Here is an 18,184-nt window from a genome sequence, read left to right on the forward strand (position 1 = left end):
TTGAAAAATCCTTTAGTTGACCGGGTTTAGCATCTCCCCTTTTTAATCCAATCAATGAAATTTTAAAGATGGGTGGCAAGGGGATATAGCCTTTAGGTCTTGACTCGTAGACCCGTAGTCTCATATTCGAACCCTCATGGCCTCTTTGATAGTGTGTGAAAGAAACCTCCCTCCTCTTCTAGTTTAGACTATTGCTTGTACTCAAAAAATAAGATGTGTATCACTGTTAGCAGAAGCAATATCACACAAGTACTAAATGAAGATAATGAGTTGAGTGATTGCATAAACTCATAGATTCCCAATTGTATTGTCAAACTACAATGTATGTTGAACAATCCCAGTAATGGCATTTGATTTATTCCCTCTAAGATTTTGAAGGCAACCTTTGATCTCAAATAAGTTGTCATCCTCATCTAACGAGTGGTATAAGTAGATACTCAGCATAGAAGAGCTGCAAGAAGAATAAACAAACGAATGAAAAGTATACCCGCATTGAAATCTAAAAATAAAATCACCTGCAAGGTACATACAATCCATAAAATCAACAACTACAGTAGCAAAGCTGGAAATGGGGTCGTGTTCAGGCAGGTTTGAGCAGGGTCAAATCTACAGACCAAGCAAACTGCAGTTTTTACTTTAAAAAAAACATACCGCCGAGAAGATACTATAATTTCATTTATCATACTTGAAATAATATTGAGTCTTAGTTTTAGAAACTCTTTTTATTAACTCAAGCACAGACAGCTAATTCCATCAGCCTTGGTCATGCTTGAACAAATTTTGAGGTCTTGGTAAAGATAAAGCAACCAATAAGAATACAAATAGTAATGTGAGGACCTGAATGAGTTGTAAGAGCTTAACAGAAAAACAGACTAGGAAATTGTGTTTTCAAATCATATGCTATTGAGAATCCTAAATGTTCAGCATCTTCACAATTGTGTATGTCAAACTATTATGGATGGTTATTTTTTTGGTACGGGTCAACTTTTGATTTTTGATATATTCTTTCTAACTGCATTTGCATTCAATAGCTGTGGTAGGCAATTACCTTCCATATAAACATGTAAAAGGTTGTTATTGCAGCTTTGCTGTTGAGATCAACAGATTTGGCTCGGTTCCAGAGTATCAAAGCCAAAATTACATGTCCCAAAACCTAAACCAATGCAAACACAGAACATATCAATATCTTTATTCTTGGTAAATTGTTCAGTTGTTAGCATACTAGTATCTGAAGAAAAAAAAAACCCAACAGTAAGAAGGGAATATGAAAACCCACTCAAGGTTCCCACAAATATTGGCTTTATTTAACACTTTAAATGTTTGCATTTGCGAGGAAAGCCAGTGATTTAGAATCAGAGCTTAAAGAGGGCTCAGTAATATTTAAGAACCCTTCGTGTTGGACACCGGAAATTCACAACATAACCCATTATTTCAGAGTATAGCAAGCAGCCTGTGAGAGAAGATATATTTAACCGATAAAATTCATTTAATTCATACTTATCACTGTCTTCTTCATCATTATCCATGTGTAATTTCAAAATTATAGAGAGGAGAAGCTGAGCCATTCAATAAGCAGGAGTAATGAAGATTGCATAACACTCACTACTTTACTCTTGAGAGTTAGAAAACTAAAACATTACCGTAATGCATTTGCTCATCAGGAAGCCGGATGATGCTCCCACTAAAACGGCAACACCGTAAGCCATTTCAAGTAGTGAAATACAAATCCAAAAGACCTGCACAAAGATAATTAGGCAACAAAACAATATATGTAAAACCAATGGGTTGATGGATAGGAGGGTTGGTCCACGATCCTTCAATGCATTCTGGAATCCGTTACTGGACAGCCCCTCATACCACCTTAAGACCCAATAGGATATTACATATGTGCATATCCGTGTGTTAAAAGGTTACCCGCTTTTGTCCCAGACGTACTGTAAAGGACCGAATGCCGAATATTTTATCTCCATCAATATCAGGTATGTCCTACATGATTCCACAATATTATTAAAATTGATCATAATCCTTTAATTTCATAAGAACTACATGGATTGAAACAATAGCAAACGCATCACCAAAACAAGCACACAGCTTTAAAATAAATTTCCTACTGCTCTACTTGAAATGGGAAAGAAAAAAAAAGAAGAAGAAGAAGAGCTTTTACCTTAAATAATGCTATAACAACTGAGAAGAAGCTCATAAATGCAGTTGCAAAAATTAGTGGCCTAGAGAAGGCAGCTGGTCTTTTGTACACATGGATCTGGAAAATGTTAGATAAATTAGAACTCAACCACTGCAACTGCACCAAACTACACGACAAACATGCTCCATATTTACCAGTATCTGCATGTAAGACACTGCTGGTTTCCCTGATACCTATTCTAGAGTTGTACTGTCTTACTTTTTTCAGGTTTCTGTTTGAGCAATCAACTACTAATACTAACTAGTTAATACAGTATAGCCCTTTTATATTGTTCTGTTTTTCCTCAATTGCCCTCACTATAGTGTGATGTGTGTGCACATGCAGATATGTTTGTCCTACAGGCACTGCATTGGGCAATGACAACTATTGCTTTGTCAGACGTGAGATATTAATACTTTCAATGATGTCAAAGATTTAGCCTCCAATATGGAAAAAAAAAAACCCTGTATAAATCAAGCATTTTCTGAGAGAATGGGACAGTGGAATTGTATAAATTGATTGCTTAATAGAAAATAACAAACCTGCATGTGCAGGAAAAAAGCAAGTTGAACTATCACTGCCCGAACAGCTAGGATGCACATTGCCGCAACCACAGCAGATCTCTTCCATCTCAGTAGTGGCAACTGAGATTATAAAAGATTCAAAACCCATATTGATACAATTGTGTTTAAAGTATCATCACATTACTCATCAATTACATGCAACTTCAAACTGAATTAATGAAGAATATAAAAAATCATGTCACAAACTACATAGGAGTGTTATGTGGTGGTAAGTACATTTCATAAGAAAATGAATAGGATGATCTGTTTGGTCAACATAACACTAGGAAAAATATCATCCATTTTATTATTAAGAGATACCTCTTTGTCAACTTTTTAAAGGAACTCTCAAGCCCTTAGTACTTTAAACAATTGTTATTAATACATTTTAAGATTAAGGATAGCCTGGAAATTCACCCAATTCACTCTTGTCCAACAAACCCTACATTCTTTGTAACCATAACCACATTTGTACACACATAATGTATATAGTTATTAGTTAGAGGTACATACATTTCAATGGAGTATGCATATGCTCAGAAGCATGTGCAAGGAACATGCAGTGCATAAGGATGAGCAGGGATATGTCAAGAAATTTTTCCTAAACTTCATTCATCAGATTGGTTCACGAGTAACATATAAGCTTTCCTTGCACAGCTATTTAAGGTCTGTGAGACTAAAAGATTATAGAGGAGCAAACAAACTCACGTTGATTGAATAAGCAGTGCCAAGGACAAAACTGATGAAAAGGGCCCAAAACAATGGCCATGAACCAACAACCCATCCAAGCAAAAGCTCTGTAGAAAAGAATGTTTATAATCAGAATGTTTTCAGTCAAGACTACAGCTTCAATACCCCAAAATTTTAAAATGAAGACATGTAACTTCATCAATTTAAATTACAACAAAAGTACATAATATCTTTTACATATGACTCATTACATTTGATGTGTAATCCAGATTCTAATTAACTATTGAACATTTAATCCCAATTCCCTTTGTTTATTTACATTTAAATTTTACCTTTCAGGTGAACAAACAAGGCAAAGTTTATTAAAGGTTTTGTAAGGAAAAAAAATGACATCCAAAGGTAGGTAATAGTAAGGTGGAAATGAGGACAAGCAACATATCTAGTACATGGGGCACGTTGTAAAAGGTGGAAATGAATTCATAATAATTTTCATTCCAAACAGATGGTTGTCATAGAAGTGTACATTGAGACGAAGGCAGCAGCACTTCTTGACTCCATGATTATCCACATAAATTAAGGTATTGGTATTATTCAGATGGCTGAAAAAATGGTGAATTTTATTTCCTTCAAACATCTCTTGCATGTTAACAATGAAGATGCAGGGTACGCAACTAGTTACAGAATAATAAAAAGAACCACTAAAAATACTCAAATCCTCAGATTTAGCCATTTTAACCAGGATAACTAAGATATCCATATACTTTATACCAAACTTCTAGTGAAATAAGAGGCAGTTTCATGCAAAAGTTAGGGAATTACATTTAAGGGCCCATTTGATAATTTTGGTTGTAATTAGAAAGGTGGTGAAGAAGTAGATGAAAGATGAGAGATGCAAAGCATAAGGAAAGAAGGATACCTTGAATGGCTTTTAAGATAAAATCTAAAGAACTGTTTTAAATGGTCTTTAGTATTTAGCTTCAATTTTATCCATTCACACTCTTTTCTTCCACACCTCCCTGATATTTCTCCCATCTCTCCCACTCTCTCATCTCTTTTCTCTTTAAAAAAAAAGACAAAAAGAAAGGCAATATATTATCTAACCAGCCTAAATGAAAATTAGGTGTATATATATATATATATATATATTTTTTATATATATATGTAGTCCACAATGCTTTTGATACCAGAATTAGAAAAGATGTCACAATCATGATGCCAGTCCCAACTGAATATTCCCCTGATGCCAATGGAAGATAAGGCTTGTTAACCTGAAACACAACATGCAACATAAGTATACAATTAGACAATTCACATATGTTCCATGTAAATTATCTTTTTGGTCTTGACTTCCAAGATTAGGCCAGAAAAACCTAAAGGGTGCTTAATAAATTGAAAACAGCTTGGTAAATGGTAAAGGGCTTCTCTCTCTCCATGTATGCACATGCACATCCGTGTGTGTAGGAAGGCACATTTGAAATAACCAATTAGTGGGTAGCTTGATAATTCCAGATAAAAGAGCATATCCTGGAATTCTACCAGTCAAACCTTTCTAATGGAATGCCCCCCTAAAATACTGAAAGGTCACTGAATTTTCAATTCTTATTTCCCAAATCATTGCAATGGTACCAGTAAATTTACAACACCTACCTTGTCTATATCAATGTCAGACAACTGATTCAAACCAACAATGTAAATATTCATTAAGAGAGCAGCAACTACGGCCTGAAAAGTAAAATACCAAGTGTGTAAGAATAACAATAATGAATGTATCCATGTAATGCTTTCAAGTTATCAATATTAGAGGCATCACCTCCAGCACCCCCTTGAAAAATAAGGGTGAAAAATCTGACAGATTCTCGACTGCAAGGAGAGAAACTGAAATTATGCTCAATGCCTGCTCAGAGAAAAACTTGGGTGAGCTCTCTCTAAATTGATTAAAAAACCAAAAAGGAAAATGGCAAAAAACTAACGACAATAATCCTAAATGATTGTTATTCACTACTAAATCTTAAACATCAATATGTGGGAGTTATATTTCAAAAGGCTAACTGGGATAACGGCAAGGATGACCATGGTTCTGTCAAAAACTTAACTGTGCCTATAACTGTGTGCGGCCTTGAAAACCTGTAAAAAGCATCTATGGCATTTTTGATAGAGTTCCAAATGCTTTTCGAATTATAAGCTCCAGGTTCGGATTCAAGAGGGTGACCAGCAGTAGCATTCACCAACAACCTTTTACCATGCCTCCTGTAGAATGCAGATTGTTCCTTAGTGTTTCTGGTGTGATGCTTCAAAAGATGTTGCTGAGACCCAACACCACCATATCTTTCCAAGATGTCCCATGCTCTGCTTCTTGAAACTCTGACTGCTGCATATGAACCTTTAAGTACAAAGATTGGGTTGACAATAAGTTTTCAACATGGAGGACTGAAAAAGGCAAATTATGCATCAGATGTTGTGATGGGATAGTCATACCTGAAAAACTCTTGTTGAGATTGCCCCTTCTCCAACCGTTCCCACCTATGAGTTTTTATAGTGCATCAGAAAACACACCAAAGCAGAAACTCAGAAAGAAAGGAAAACAAAATTCTAAAACTGGTATGGGCAAAAGTATAGTCACATCAACCAAGTCATTTTCCAAACTGCAGAAATACAAAAAAAAAAAAAATGTATGTTATATAAAATGGAGACAAACCCAGATGAATAAATGTAATTTAGCTCAGTCTGTTGACTCTGAACTCTAAAAGAAGGAACCTTTCAAGAAGTAAAGATTTTCCCAGATAAAATACAGCTACACCAGCACAAATCAATAAAAACCAAGCAAGTCAAAACCAAATGCATTGGTTCAGTCCCAGCATTTGAAGCATCTAAAACCCATTAGACCACTAATATTCAGGGGAAAAAATAATAATCAGAGCCCTTAATTCAAGATCCAAAAAGTTCCATGTTTTCTGTTAACTGAAATCACATACCTACAGAAGCATTTGGAAACGACACAAGAAGCGCAGAATCCATTGCTTCGGCCAACAAAATGATGCTTCAGCACGTCAAGAGACCCTCCAAGTTACTTTCTTTAAGCGAACTCAGAGCTCATTTGCAGGCTCTCATTAAGTAAATATTAAATAGTGGAATTATATACCAATAAAAAGATGCGGGTCCATTGTCTATACACGTGTTCAGATCCTTTCTATTTCACGATGTGGCAAAAGGACCCAGGAGAGACGATGCCCTCGGATCGGATACAAGAGTTTGGAAGTCATGTGAACCAATGGGAAATCTTCTTTGTCTGTGTCTTACACGATCTAGGGTCAACACGTATACTCCCGTCCATCTCAGTGTTCATTAACTTCACGAAAAAAATATCTGTTAGCAACAAAACAAATTCATTAGGGGTATTTAATTAGGATTGTAGAACGTTTAAAAAGATTTTAAAAATTTAGTTGTATGTAATTTGGATTTATGCAAATTTTAAAAGATGTTCTATAAGACGGTGTATTCAATTCAGATTTTAAAAATCTAGTTGTATGTAATTTGGATTTATTCAAATTTTAAAAGATGTTCTATAAAACTAGATGTATTCAATTCAGATTTGTATGAATTTTTTGAACTTTTAAAAAGTTCGTACAAATATGGGTGTATTCAATTATGATTTAAAAAAATTAGGATTATAAAAAAAAGTTGAATAAAATATGGGTGTATTCAAAAAGTCATATATTTGGAAGGATTTCATTGTGTAATAAATTTTGGTAGGTTTTAAGGTGAGAGCTATAAATAACAAAGTTCATAATAAATCCAACCTCCCCAAATATTTCATCAGACGCTTATTTTTCTCTCTACGTACATCCTAACTTTTCTATTTGAAGACGAACAGCCTTCCTCCATCTATGAAGGTATGCTCCCTATTTTTTTCTTTAATCAATATCTCGTTGGGTTTTCTTTTTCCATGATTTTTCTTCATCGTGTTTTTTTTGTTATTAGAGTATAGTTTGGGGTTATAAGTTTTACTTGTTATTAGGGCTTAGCTATGGGTCAGGATTTATGCTTGACATATTATATATATTTATTATTATTATATAAAGTTATATATAGATATTTGAGAATAGGGGAATGAGTTGAAAGCATGTACACCGACACACAATCTTATCTTGGAAAAGTCGTATTATTTTGTCTAAGATTTATTTTTATTTTTTTTGGTCGAAAGAAACTTCATTGAAGAGAAAACAACCTAAAAGGAACAGAAACATGAAATGAAAAGGATAGCAGCATAGGGGGACAGACCCGCGAGCAAACAGAAAAAAAAAAAAAAAAAAAAAGCAGAAAGTAACATAAACTAGAGGGCCACAAACTAGGACGTCACCAAAGGAGCGTGTCAGCCTCTAGCCAACAGAAGGAGATTAACATGAGGGGCAAGACAGACCATCCAATTAAATAACAAACACAAGGGAATAAGGGAGTCTGTCAAGCCAAACCTTGTCTAAGCACAAGAACAAGATGTTTTGTTTCCAGCTGCTTTTAACAGATGCAAATTGCGTAAAAAAACTATAACAAGAGAGAAGACATGCTATACAGTACTATACACTCAGAATTTGACGTATGATCAAGCCCTTTTTTTTTTCTCGCCCTAGGATATTCTATATCATTTTCCTGTCCAAATAGCTTTTGCTCACTGTCTATTTCAAATAGAGAAACCAGGTTCAGAACTTCAATGGTGTGTCCCCTGTTTTTGCTACTCTGTTTGTTGAATGTCCAATCTATTTGGACCCAACTGTTTACTATTGCAACCCAATCTATTTGGACAGCCACACTCTCAGTTTCATATTCCACATCTCTTGATTGCATGTTTCAACTTTATTATGCAGTGTTTTGTGAGTTCTGTAATTTTTTTTTTCAAGATGTTTGATATCATCTCCAAGAGTTTGGTGGTCAAGGTCATGCACTTGCAATAAGTTGAGTTGTTCAATCTTGTCCTTGAGGAATGTCATTGAGAGGATATTTGGTATATTTAAGTCACAATTCACAATTTTCAAGTCCGCACCTCCATTCCCATATACGACACAAACAGAGATAGTGTTAGCTTTTGTAGGACTACACAACTTTCTTCTAAAAGAGTGTAAGATTTGATGAATTTCCAGTTGAATTGGACAACAAATCTTCTTCATCTTCATCATTACCGGTTAATGAAGGGTATCCTAAACTAGTTTTTTAAACACAAGAACAACAACGACAGAATGCTAATGAATGGAGTTTTGGTATAGCTTTGAATATTTGGAGAGATGCCGGGCACAATGACAACAATGGGAATCAAAGATAATGAATGAATGTTAAATATTTTCCTTAAACTTTGCTTTCAAATTTGTAATACATTTGTCACTATATTTTCTTGGGAATTTCTTATGAATTTTGCTTTTCATTAAACATAATTTTGTTTAAAATTTTGTTTAAAATTTTGTTTCATGTTATTCAAGGAAAATATGTGTTTGAGTAACCAATAATTCATGCTTACCAGAGAATTTTGAATGTGCAATCAGACGTTTTGATAAATGCAACCATGCAGCCCGGGCATCATATATGTCTAAAGAATAGGAGGAGATCATGTATAGGATTGAGTTGGGCCTGATTGGCTTTTTGATTGTCTAGTTAAGGATGCCAAAGTTAGCATTCGTCTTTAAAGAAATTATGGAAGTTTGGAATAAAAGCTATACAAATCTTAGGGAAGTTTATAATAAAATTATATAGAACTCTTCTGAAAGTCTATACGAAATCTAAAAGTTCCATGAAATCTGGCACTTAAAAAAAAAAAAATTTAAACGCTCTAGAATCCTAATTGAATACACCTCTACTAAAGACATTGCGAGTGTTAGCACCAAGAAAAATTAATGGAGCATAGATCTAAGGTAGCTCTATGCTCTGTTAATTTTTCTTTTATGATAAGAAATTATATTTTGTTAATAATCATATAAAATGAAAAATGTGATAAGAGAGAAGGGAGAGGAGAGAATTTATTGTATTTTTCTTTCTCTTAATTCCATATATATATATATGTATATGTATAGGGTCTCGTAGTCCCCTAATTAGTATCAAATAGTACTCTTCTGCTCAATAACACTTGGTAGAAGAGTTCTATTTAGAGGGAGAGGAGGGAGAAAAACTTCCCTGTCATAGTGATTCCACTATCAACATCCACATCAATATCCCAAACCAATCCAATTCTGACAACTGGCCACAGACTTAAAAATATTTTATGCGTATTTTCTTCCACCTCTCGTCGGCTTGCTCTCTCTCTCTCTCTCTCTCTCTCTCTCTCTCTCTTTCTCTCTCTCTCTCCTCCATTCCCAGTTCTCTCTCCAATCACTCATTGTCTCCATCATCATCAACCACACACCCCTGAGTCGTCTTTCCCAGTTCTCTCTCCAAATGGACTTCAGAAAGATTGGTTTGGCTTCGAATATGTGGAAGAACTCGATACGGTTTGGAGGAGAAAAAATTTATCTGACGTCATTGTCTCTCCTCCAATATGAGGAATCTCTTTCCTTTTTTTTTTTCTTCAAATTTATTATCTATTGGAGAGTTTTGGAAAATTAGACATGGTGAGCTAAGAAAGACTGTTGTTTCGATTTTGTCACGAAACATTGAAGGTGCGGGTTGGGGGAAAGTTTATCATCTCCTTATTCAGCCTTTTTTTTAATGAACTGGGGGGCAAATCCCTAAGAACCAGCCATTTCATTATCAGTAACTATTATCCTTTTTCATCTCAGTTTAAATATATTAGAGATAAAATGGGGAAATAATACATGATATGTGTGGGTGATGGAGTCACTAAAGAGGGAGAAGAATTAGAAGAACAAAGTTGCAAATTTTTACAGACTCAAAGAGGAAAAGAGGAGGACAGAGAGGGATGTGGATGAGATGAGGAAGAAAATAGGCATAAAATATTTGGTAAACTGCCGAAAATCCCCTAGACTATTTTGACTGCCGAAATGTTCCCATTGGATTATTTTTTCAGCCAATTTAGCTTTCGAATTAAAAGTAATCGCCAATTTTACCCATGCCGTTAGTTTTTCCTCAATTCCAACCAAATGCTCGTCAAAAACACCAAATGAAAGGCACGTGAGCCGTCTGATGAGGGTAATATCGTCATTCTATACCTCGCCCCTTTTGGTGAATCGTTCGTAAGGTCAATTCCCAAATCGAGTTAGGGTTTTCAAAAAAAGGTGAGAGTGAAAGAGAGAAGCGACTGAAAGATTCGAAAAAAGGTGAGAAAGACAGATTGCGACTAAGAGATTCAATTTGGGAGATATTTTGTGACTTGAAGATTCCAAACAAAGGTGCGACGGTAAAGGTAGAATGAAAATTAGAGATGGTGGGGAAGCTTCCATATACAGTAAGTAGCGTACTTTAGTTTATTTGTTTGATGCAATTGTTTGGGTTTTTGTAACACCCCGACTCCAAATTTATTGCATATTTTAATTTATTTAAGTGAAATTACGAATTTACCCTTGAGATAGGGGTAATTTGGTCATTTCTTATCTGAAAGGAATTTGGAAATTTCGGTTGTACCATTGCGTAGAGCACGGTGAGATGAGTCCGTAGACACGAAGTGGGCTCGAATCGGAGTTGTAACGAAAGAGTTACGATCGAATGAAACTCAGTGGCATAATCGTAATTATTTAAAAAGGAATTTTTGATAAAAAGTCAAAAATGCCCTCAGTTTCTCTCTCTCTCTCTCTCTCTCTCTCTCTCTCTCTCTCTCTCTCTCTCTCTCTCGCGGTGGCACCGTACGTTTTGCCTGCCGTTCTCTCGTCCGGCCACCAAATGGGTTGGGACCGGTCCCAAAGGACCGACTCCTCATCCTTCCATCTTGCTCCATCCCCGATGCGAGCTGAAACATGGCGGTTTTACCCAGATTTTGGCTCGTTTCCGCGATCTCGGTGCCAAATCTTGTGATCAAGGTATCCTTTCACCTATTTTCCGAGCTCTAACTGCCGTTGGTAGGAATTGATCAATTTGTAGCGAAACCTCGATTCGAATTAGATTCGGCGATTTGGGATGAGATTTCGGCCACTTCCCAGTTTTTGGGGTACATCCAAGAACAAAAGTGGCTCCAAATTAGATGTATTACCTAGGGTAGGAGTCTTGGCTCTTGATTTGGAAGTTTTCCGGTGATATGATATCGCTTTGGACACCCACGCGCTGCCGGCGTGTGGTGGCGCGTGGCACGATTCTGAGGGCATTTTGTCCCAATGCGATCCTCTCATTGTCACGAGCGCGTAGATGTGCTCGGATTTCAATTTGGATACCGTTAGTGTCCCGACGGATATCGCATATTGCGTATTTTCGGGGTTCGCTAGGTTTGGACCGTTGGATGGTCCTGAAGTTATAATATGTTGATCTAGGTACTACCAAGATCGTGTAGAATTTGACGGATCGTAAAACGGAGTTCCGGATACTCGAAAATGCATAGGGTTAGGGTTTTGTAATCGTCCGTCGTGCGATCGGGAGCGATCCGACCTTCCGATCTGGACTAAACTTGCAGGACGAGTGTCCTAAACCATGTAGCATTCATAAAAACGTCGGATTGAAATTTGAGGTCATGGGCCCCGCGGGCCCGTTTGACCAAGGTTGGGTAGTTCGACCCGGGGTTGACCGTGAGAATTTCAAGGTAGTGTTACCTTCCAAGGAAGATTAAAATGACCATAGTGACGGGTCTTGATTGTATGTGGATATTGTGGGTTTAGGATATTAATTGATGAATTTAAATGGGGGAGTTTATGAGATGTTATATTGGTTGAGGTTTGTATAAGATTAGAAATTAGATATATATTTAATTGTGTGGATGTATAAAGGTATAAAAAGAGAGTAGATTTTCAGTTTGAAGTGCTATACGCACCACCCTATGTACCTCTCCCGAATTTTGATTACACTTTGTAAGTACCTGTAATTGTGTTGAGGCCTTTAAACTGCGGGCTGGTGAGAATATAGCAGTGCCCAAAGCGGACGATGAGATATGCTTGCGAGGTCACACGTGTCGTAGGAGTAGCCGCGTGTTGACAGATCTCATACGAGGCCTGGTGCTTCCGTCGTATGAGGGTGATGTGATATTGTGTTGAGGTCGCGTGTCGTAGGAGTGGCGGCGTGTGTGAGACCCATCGAGGCTGGTGTGTCCGTCGTCACGAGGAAGATATTGTGATTGTGTTGAGGTCGCGCGTGTCGTAGGAGTAGCGGCATGTTGGACCTCATCGAGTCGGGCGTCTGTCGTATGAGGTGATGTGATATTGTGTTGGTCGCATGTGTCGAAGTAGCGGCGTGTTTGCACCCACGGGTGCGTCGTCGTATGAGGTGATGTGATATTGTGTTGAGGTCGCACGTGTCGTAGGAGTAGCGGCGTGTTGGTAGGTGTCGTTCGTCGTATGAGGGTGATGTGATATTGTGTTGAGGTCACGTGTCGTAGGAGTATCGGCGTGTTGACAAACCCCATGACGGGTGTGTCCCATCGTGCGAGGAAGATATTGTGATTGTGTTGAGGTCGTATCGTAGGAGTAGTCGGCGTGTTGTGTCATCGTATGAGGGTGATGTGATATTGTGTTAAGCGTGTCGTAGGAGTAGCCGGCGTGTTGTGACCCTCTGAGCGTCCGTCGTATGAGGGTGATGTGATATTGTGTTGAGGTCGCACATGTCGTAGGAGTAGCGGCAGTATTGACCATACGAGGTCGGGCGTCCCATCGTGCGAGGAGATATGTGATTGTGTTGAGGTTGCACGATCGTAGGAGTAGCCGTGTTGAGACCCATCGGGTCGTCTGTTGTATGAGGTGATGTGATATTGTGTTGAGTCACACGTGTCGTAGGAGTAGCGGTGTGTTGCCAGACCTCATCACGAGGCCGTCCGTCGTATGAGGGGTGATGTGATATTGTGTTGAGGTTGCACATGTCGTAGGAGTAGCGTGTTGTATGAGGCTGGTCGTCCGTCGATGAGGGTGATGTGATATTGTCTTGAGGTCGCCGCGTGTCGTAGGAGTAGCGTGTTGATGACTCCCATACAAGGCGGTCGTCCGTCGTATGAGGTGATGTGATATTGTGTTGAGGTCGACGTGTCGTAGGAGTAGCGGCGTGTTTGGACCTATACTGAGGCGGGTCGTCCAATCGTCGAGGAGATATTGTGATTGTGTTGAGGTCGCACGTATCGTAGGAGTAGCCGGTGTGTGTGGACCCCATACATGGCCGGGTAAGTCTGGACGTATGAGGGGAACTATGTGATTGTGTTTGGTGAGTTGTGATGGATAAATCCTAGAATGTATGAATTTGTAATGGTTTATTTGAAATTAGGAGCCAGGATTGATACGAAAGAACTACGTGTGACTTGATCCCTCGATAAGAACGTATGCGGCTGAAGTTACTAGGTGCAGCCGCGAGATTTGTTCGGACCTTGTTGCTGGTCCAGGAACTTGGTTAAATTGAGGCTTGCTCGGTGGACTAAGTGAACGGATTAGATTTAATTAGGTACTTTGTTCAGTTTGGTTCGGACCTTGTCGTTGGTCCGAAATTTGGGTGAAAGTGGGATGCAGCCGTGTTAGAAGGTTGGAGCCTCGTATGCTAATTGATTAAAAAAAATTAAATGATAAGTGCAATTCATTATATTATTCAGCGTAAGGAATGTGTTGGTAATTTGTTTTGAAGTATTTGAGGGCCGGAGGCCAAGTAGCTGAATTGTATATTGTTATCTTGTGCATGCTGCCGGTTGGGATATATGAATTGTGATTTTATGCAGGTTGAACATTGGGAAATGTTCAATTTTGAGAGACTCTGCCAAATTTTGGCAGAAAGTCTCGTGTCCTACTCTATTTGAAAAGAAGCTACATCTAATGAGTGGGCCCGACATTGGGGTGATGTCGGGGTTTCCAGAGATTCGTCTCGGGTTTGGAAAATTTGGGACGGGTCTTGTCAGTTTTATTGTTGGATTTCATTACTGGACTTTATGAAAAAACATAATAAAAGAAAGAAAGTGGTCCCTATGGTTGTTGTTTGTTGACTGATACTTAGGTTGAGTTGTGAATGTGGTCCCTTATGCATGTTGTTTGTTTATTATTTGTCGGGTTCTTTGTATGAGTTTGTATTGTATTGTAGTGTATTGTATAGGGTAAATAGTAATGTACTATATAGGGTATTGTATATGGTAGATAGTAAATGTATATTGTACTGTATAGGGTAGATAGTAAATTAATGAGAAAATTTATTGTTGTGCAACTAATCCTGACATGTTCACACTTGAAGGGAGGTTGCTTTGTTGATGGTTTATATATGGGAGGTATTGTACAATGGGTTGATGGGCAAGATGAAGATGAGATTTCAATGGTTGTGTTATTTGAAATGGTTAAACACCTTGGTTATGATGAGCAGAACATTCAATACTATTACAAGCATAAGACAAATGGCTGGGTTGAAATTAGGATAGATAAAGATTATTTTGGATCATTGAAGTTGGTGAAACCAAGCCAGTTGTTTGTGTTATATATAACTGACAATCCAGCATCTAAGTCTCTAAATGTTCAATAACCAGTATTCTCTGCACAAGGTGGAAATATTGAACATTATGAAAACACTGATCATGGATATGATGGTGATGAAGAAATTAGGCAATATGAGTTTGTGGATGTTGAGATAGAGGAAGAATTTGGTGAGGTAGAGGAAGAAGTTGAGGTAGAAAATGATGAAGCTGAGCAAGGTGGGAAGGATGAAGAAGAAGATGATGATTTCATAGATAGTGAGTTTGAGTAAAGTGATGAAGAGGACAACATGAATTTTCAGAGGTATGTTGTAACTAAAGAGCAAGATGATAGACATAAAGAACCAGGTGAGGGTGACATTGATGGTTATAATACATCAGACTTAGAGAGTTTGCCTGAAGATACTCAAGATGAAGATGGCAAGAAGAGAGGTTTGAGGCAGCCAAAGTTCAAGCAGTACAATAAACAGCATGACCTTTTAGATCCAAAATTCCACTTGGGTTTGGAGTTTCCTAATATGCAGGAATGTAGAGAGGCTATAAAGTACTATGCATGCAGGTGTGCTAGAAGACTAAGGTTTGTGAAGAATAACTCTCATAGGGTGAGGCTCGTATGTGATGGTAATAAGGAGGTTGATAAGGCAAAGAGGCATATTAAGGGTGAAAAGGCAAAGAGGCATGCTAAGGGTGATAAGGCAAAGAGTCATAGTAAAAGTGATAAGAGTAAGATGCATGGTAAGGGTGAAGAAGGTCAAGAGGGTGAAGATGAATCTAAAGATAAACTTGAAGATTGTCCTTGGTTATTGTATGCTGCACATGTTGGGAAAAGGCCCACTGTTAGAGTGAAGACATACCATCCAATTCATACATGTGGCAGATCTCAAAGAAGTAGGTTTGCCACTTCACAATGGTTAGCTAAAAGGTTTGATGAGGATCTCAGAACCAAACCTAACATGTCAGTTACTGAGTTCATAACATTGGTGAGGAAACATTACAGTATAGATGTTACTAGGGACCAATACTACAAGGTAAAGAATTTGGCAAAGGAGATGATTCAAGGAAGCATTCAAGAACAATATGCAAAACTGTGGGATTATTGTGAGGAGTTTAAGAGGCAAAACCAAGGAAGCACAGTTTTAGTGAAGACATCATTGAGAAGAGATAATCCAATTTTTGAGAGGCTTTATATATGTTTTGCTCAACTGAGGAAGGGGTTTATTGAAGGATGCAGAACCATGGTTGGTTTTGATGGGGCTTTCATCAAAGGACAACATACTGGACAACTTTTAAGTGTTGTTGGGATTGATGCCAACAATGGTATATTCCCAATAGCTTTTGCTGTTGTGGAGACAGAAAGTAGAGACATTTGGACATAATTTTTAGAGATATTCTTCAATGATGTTGGGGTAAGAGGCACTGAAAATGGGTGGGTTTTTATCACTAACAAACAAAAAGGATTGGGGCAAGCAATTGAGGCTTTAAAGCCAGATACTGAACATGAGCATTGTGTAAGGTATCTGCACAATAATTTCAAAGTTGATGGGCATGATAGTTTGGCACTTAAACAGAGGCTATGGGTTGCTGCTAGAAGTACAACACTTCCTTGGTGGGAAGCTGAGATGGATAATATTATGGAAATATCTACCCCAGCTCATACATGGCTTAAGGATAGGCCAGCAATTCATTGAAGCATGTCACATTTTACTACTGGGCGCAAATGTGATATACTGCTGAACAATTTATGTGAATGCTTCAATTTAGCAATTTTGGAGGCAAAAGATAAACCAATAATCACGATGGTGGAAAGGATAAGAACCTATTTGATGTTGAGAGTTGCAAGACAAAAGGAAGTAAAATGAACTCAAAGAGTTGGGCTAAAGATATTTCAGATTATTGAGAAAAATTTGAAAGAGAGTGGCTCATGCATTGTGTGGGAGCAAATATTTTCCTCTCCAATCATGGCACGCCATGTGGAAAAAAAATTATCTCTTAAATTAATTAATTGAACCAGTTTATCTGGCCAATTAATTAATAGGGATAAATATCTAAATTAATAGGATATTATATTTATTTAATAAGATAATGTCAGTAATTCAGATATTATCCTAATAAAGAGGAGATAATATCATTAATTCAAATATTATCTTCAATAAAGAGATATAATCAAGTCAGACTCGATCTCTACGAATTTGGGTAAAGAATAAACTCATCAGAATAAGAGTTTATTCTCTATACCCTAGCCCCAAGGCTCCTATAAATAGATGACCTCATTCATCATTCAAGGGACATCTAAACCTATTCCTAATAACAAAGAAAAATAACTGAAGCTCTCTCCCCCTCTCAACTCTCCACTCTCCATATTTACTCACACGACTCCGGCCATCACACAAGGCTCCGACCGCCCAGTTCACACTATACATACAACTCCGTACCCTTTGCTTAGCCATTATTTTCCTACAAACACTCAAACTAACTTAGGCATCGGAGGGCCTTTGGCCAACACCCCCAGGGTGTGGTCTATTTACTTCAGATCTTTTTTACAGGAATCGAGGAAGAGAGAGAAGAAAGATCAAAGGTTGAAGGATCTAGAAGCGAATATTCTCCCATGAGATTATTTGCACAAACACATTGCACAGAATGCAGGTATGAACAGGTTTCAAGTCACCCATATACTTGGTGGGCAATATGCAGTTGATTTAAATACTCACTTATGCTCTTGTAGAAAATGGGATCTTTGTGGCATCCCATGCTACCATGCCATGACTGCTATATCAAGGCAATAGAGGAGTCCAATGAGTTATGTGAATGAGGTGTGTAAGAGATATGAAGATAGAGAGGAAGAGGAAGAGGAACCAGCTCAGTCAATCAATCTGAAGAAGAACAAATAAATAATGTGAAATTGTGATTAATTGTGATTTATTTCAATTGTTTTAATTGTGATTAATTTCATTTGTAGGTAATTGGAGGAGGGTTGACAAGGACTGCAGCCACTGTAAGCCAAATAGCTCTAACCAATGTTGCTACCCAATGAAGTGGAACCAATATTACTTCACAACTAGCTCCTTGCAATTTAGCTTTACAAGCAGGTCCAAGCAATGTTACTCAAAACACTTCCAGGCCACAAGGGAAAAGGTTCAAATCCCCTGCAAAAAAGGTAAGACCATGGAGGTAAAATACATGATGGATTAGGATGGATTTTGGAATGTATATTTTTAATACAAGGCTGGTAGATGTGTGTATTTTGAACAAATG

The 18,184-nt window shown here is 37.7% G+C and overlaps 1 protein-coding gene and 1 pseudogene across 1 annotated transcript; one reads left to right on the plus strand and one right to left on the minus strand.

The window, feature by feature from the left end:
- Positions 1-253: 253 nt before the first annotated feature.
- HPT1 (homogentisate phytyltransferase 1) lies at positions 254-6,710 on the minus strand. Its single transcript, XM_089045813.1, has 14 exons — positions 6,408-6,710; positions 5,911-5,955; positions 5,529-5,815; positions 5,246-5,329; positions 5,083-5,157; positions 4,620-4,703; positions 4,431-4,433; positions 3,454-3,540; positions 2,725-2,826; positions 2,165-2,260; positions 1,915-1,986; positions 1,641-1,736; positions 1,049-1,153; positions 254-451 (listed from the first exon to the last, which is right to left on the minus strand). Exons 1-14 carry the CDS (start codon positions 6,448-6,450, stop codon positions 410-412), a joined length of 1,221 nt encoding a protein of 406 aa, XP_088901939.1. The 5' UTR covers positions 6,451-6,710; the 3' UTR covers positions 254-409.
- An 8,512-nt stretch (positions 6,711-15,222) lies between these two features.
- On the plus strand, positions 15,223-17,715 carry LOC148920048 (uncharacterized; annotated as a pseudogene).
- The last annotated feature ends 469 nt before the right edge of the window (positions 17,716-18,184 follow it).

The sequence above is a fragment of the Prunus mume genome, linkage group LG2 (assembly GCF_029339155.1).
Source record: "Prunus mume cultivar Tortuosa linkage group LG2, ASM2933915v1, whole genome shotgun sequence".
Lineage (NCBI taxonomy): Eukaryota > Viridiplantae > Streptophyta > Magnoliopsida > Rosales > Rosaceae > Prunus > Prunus mume.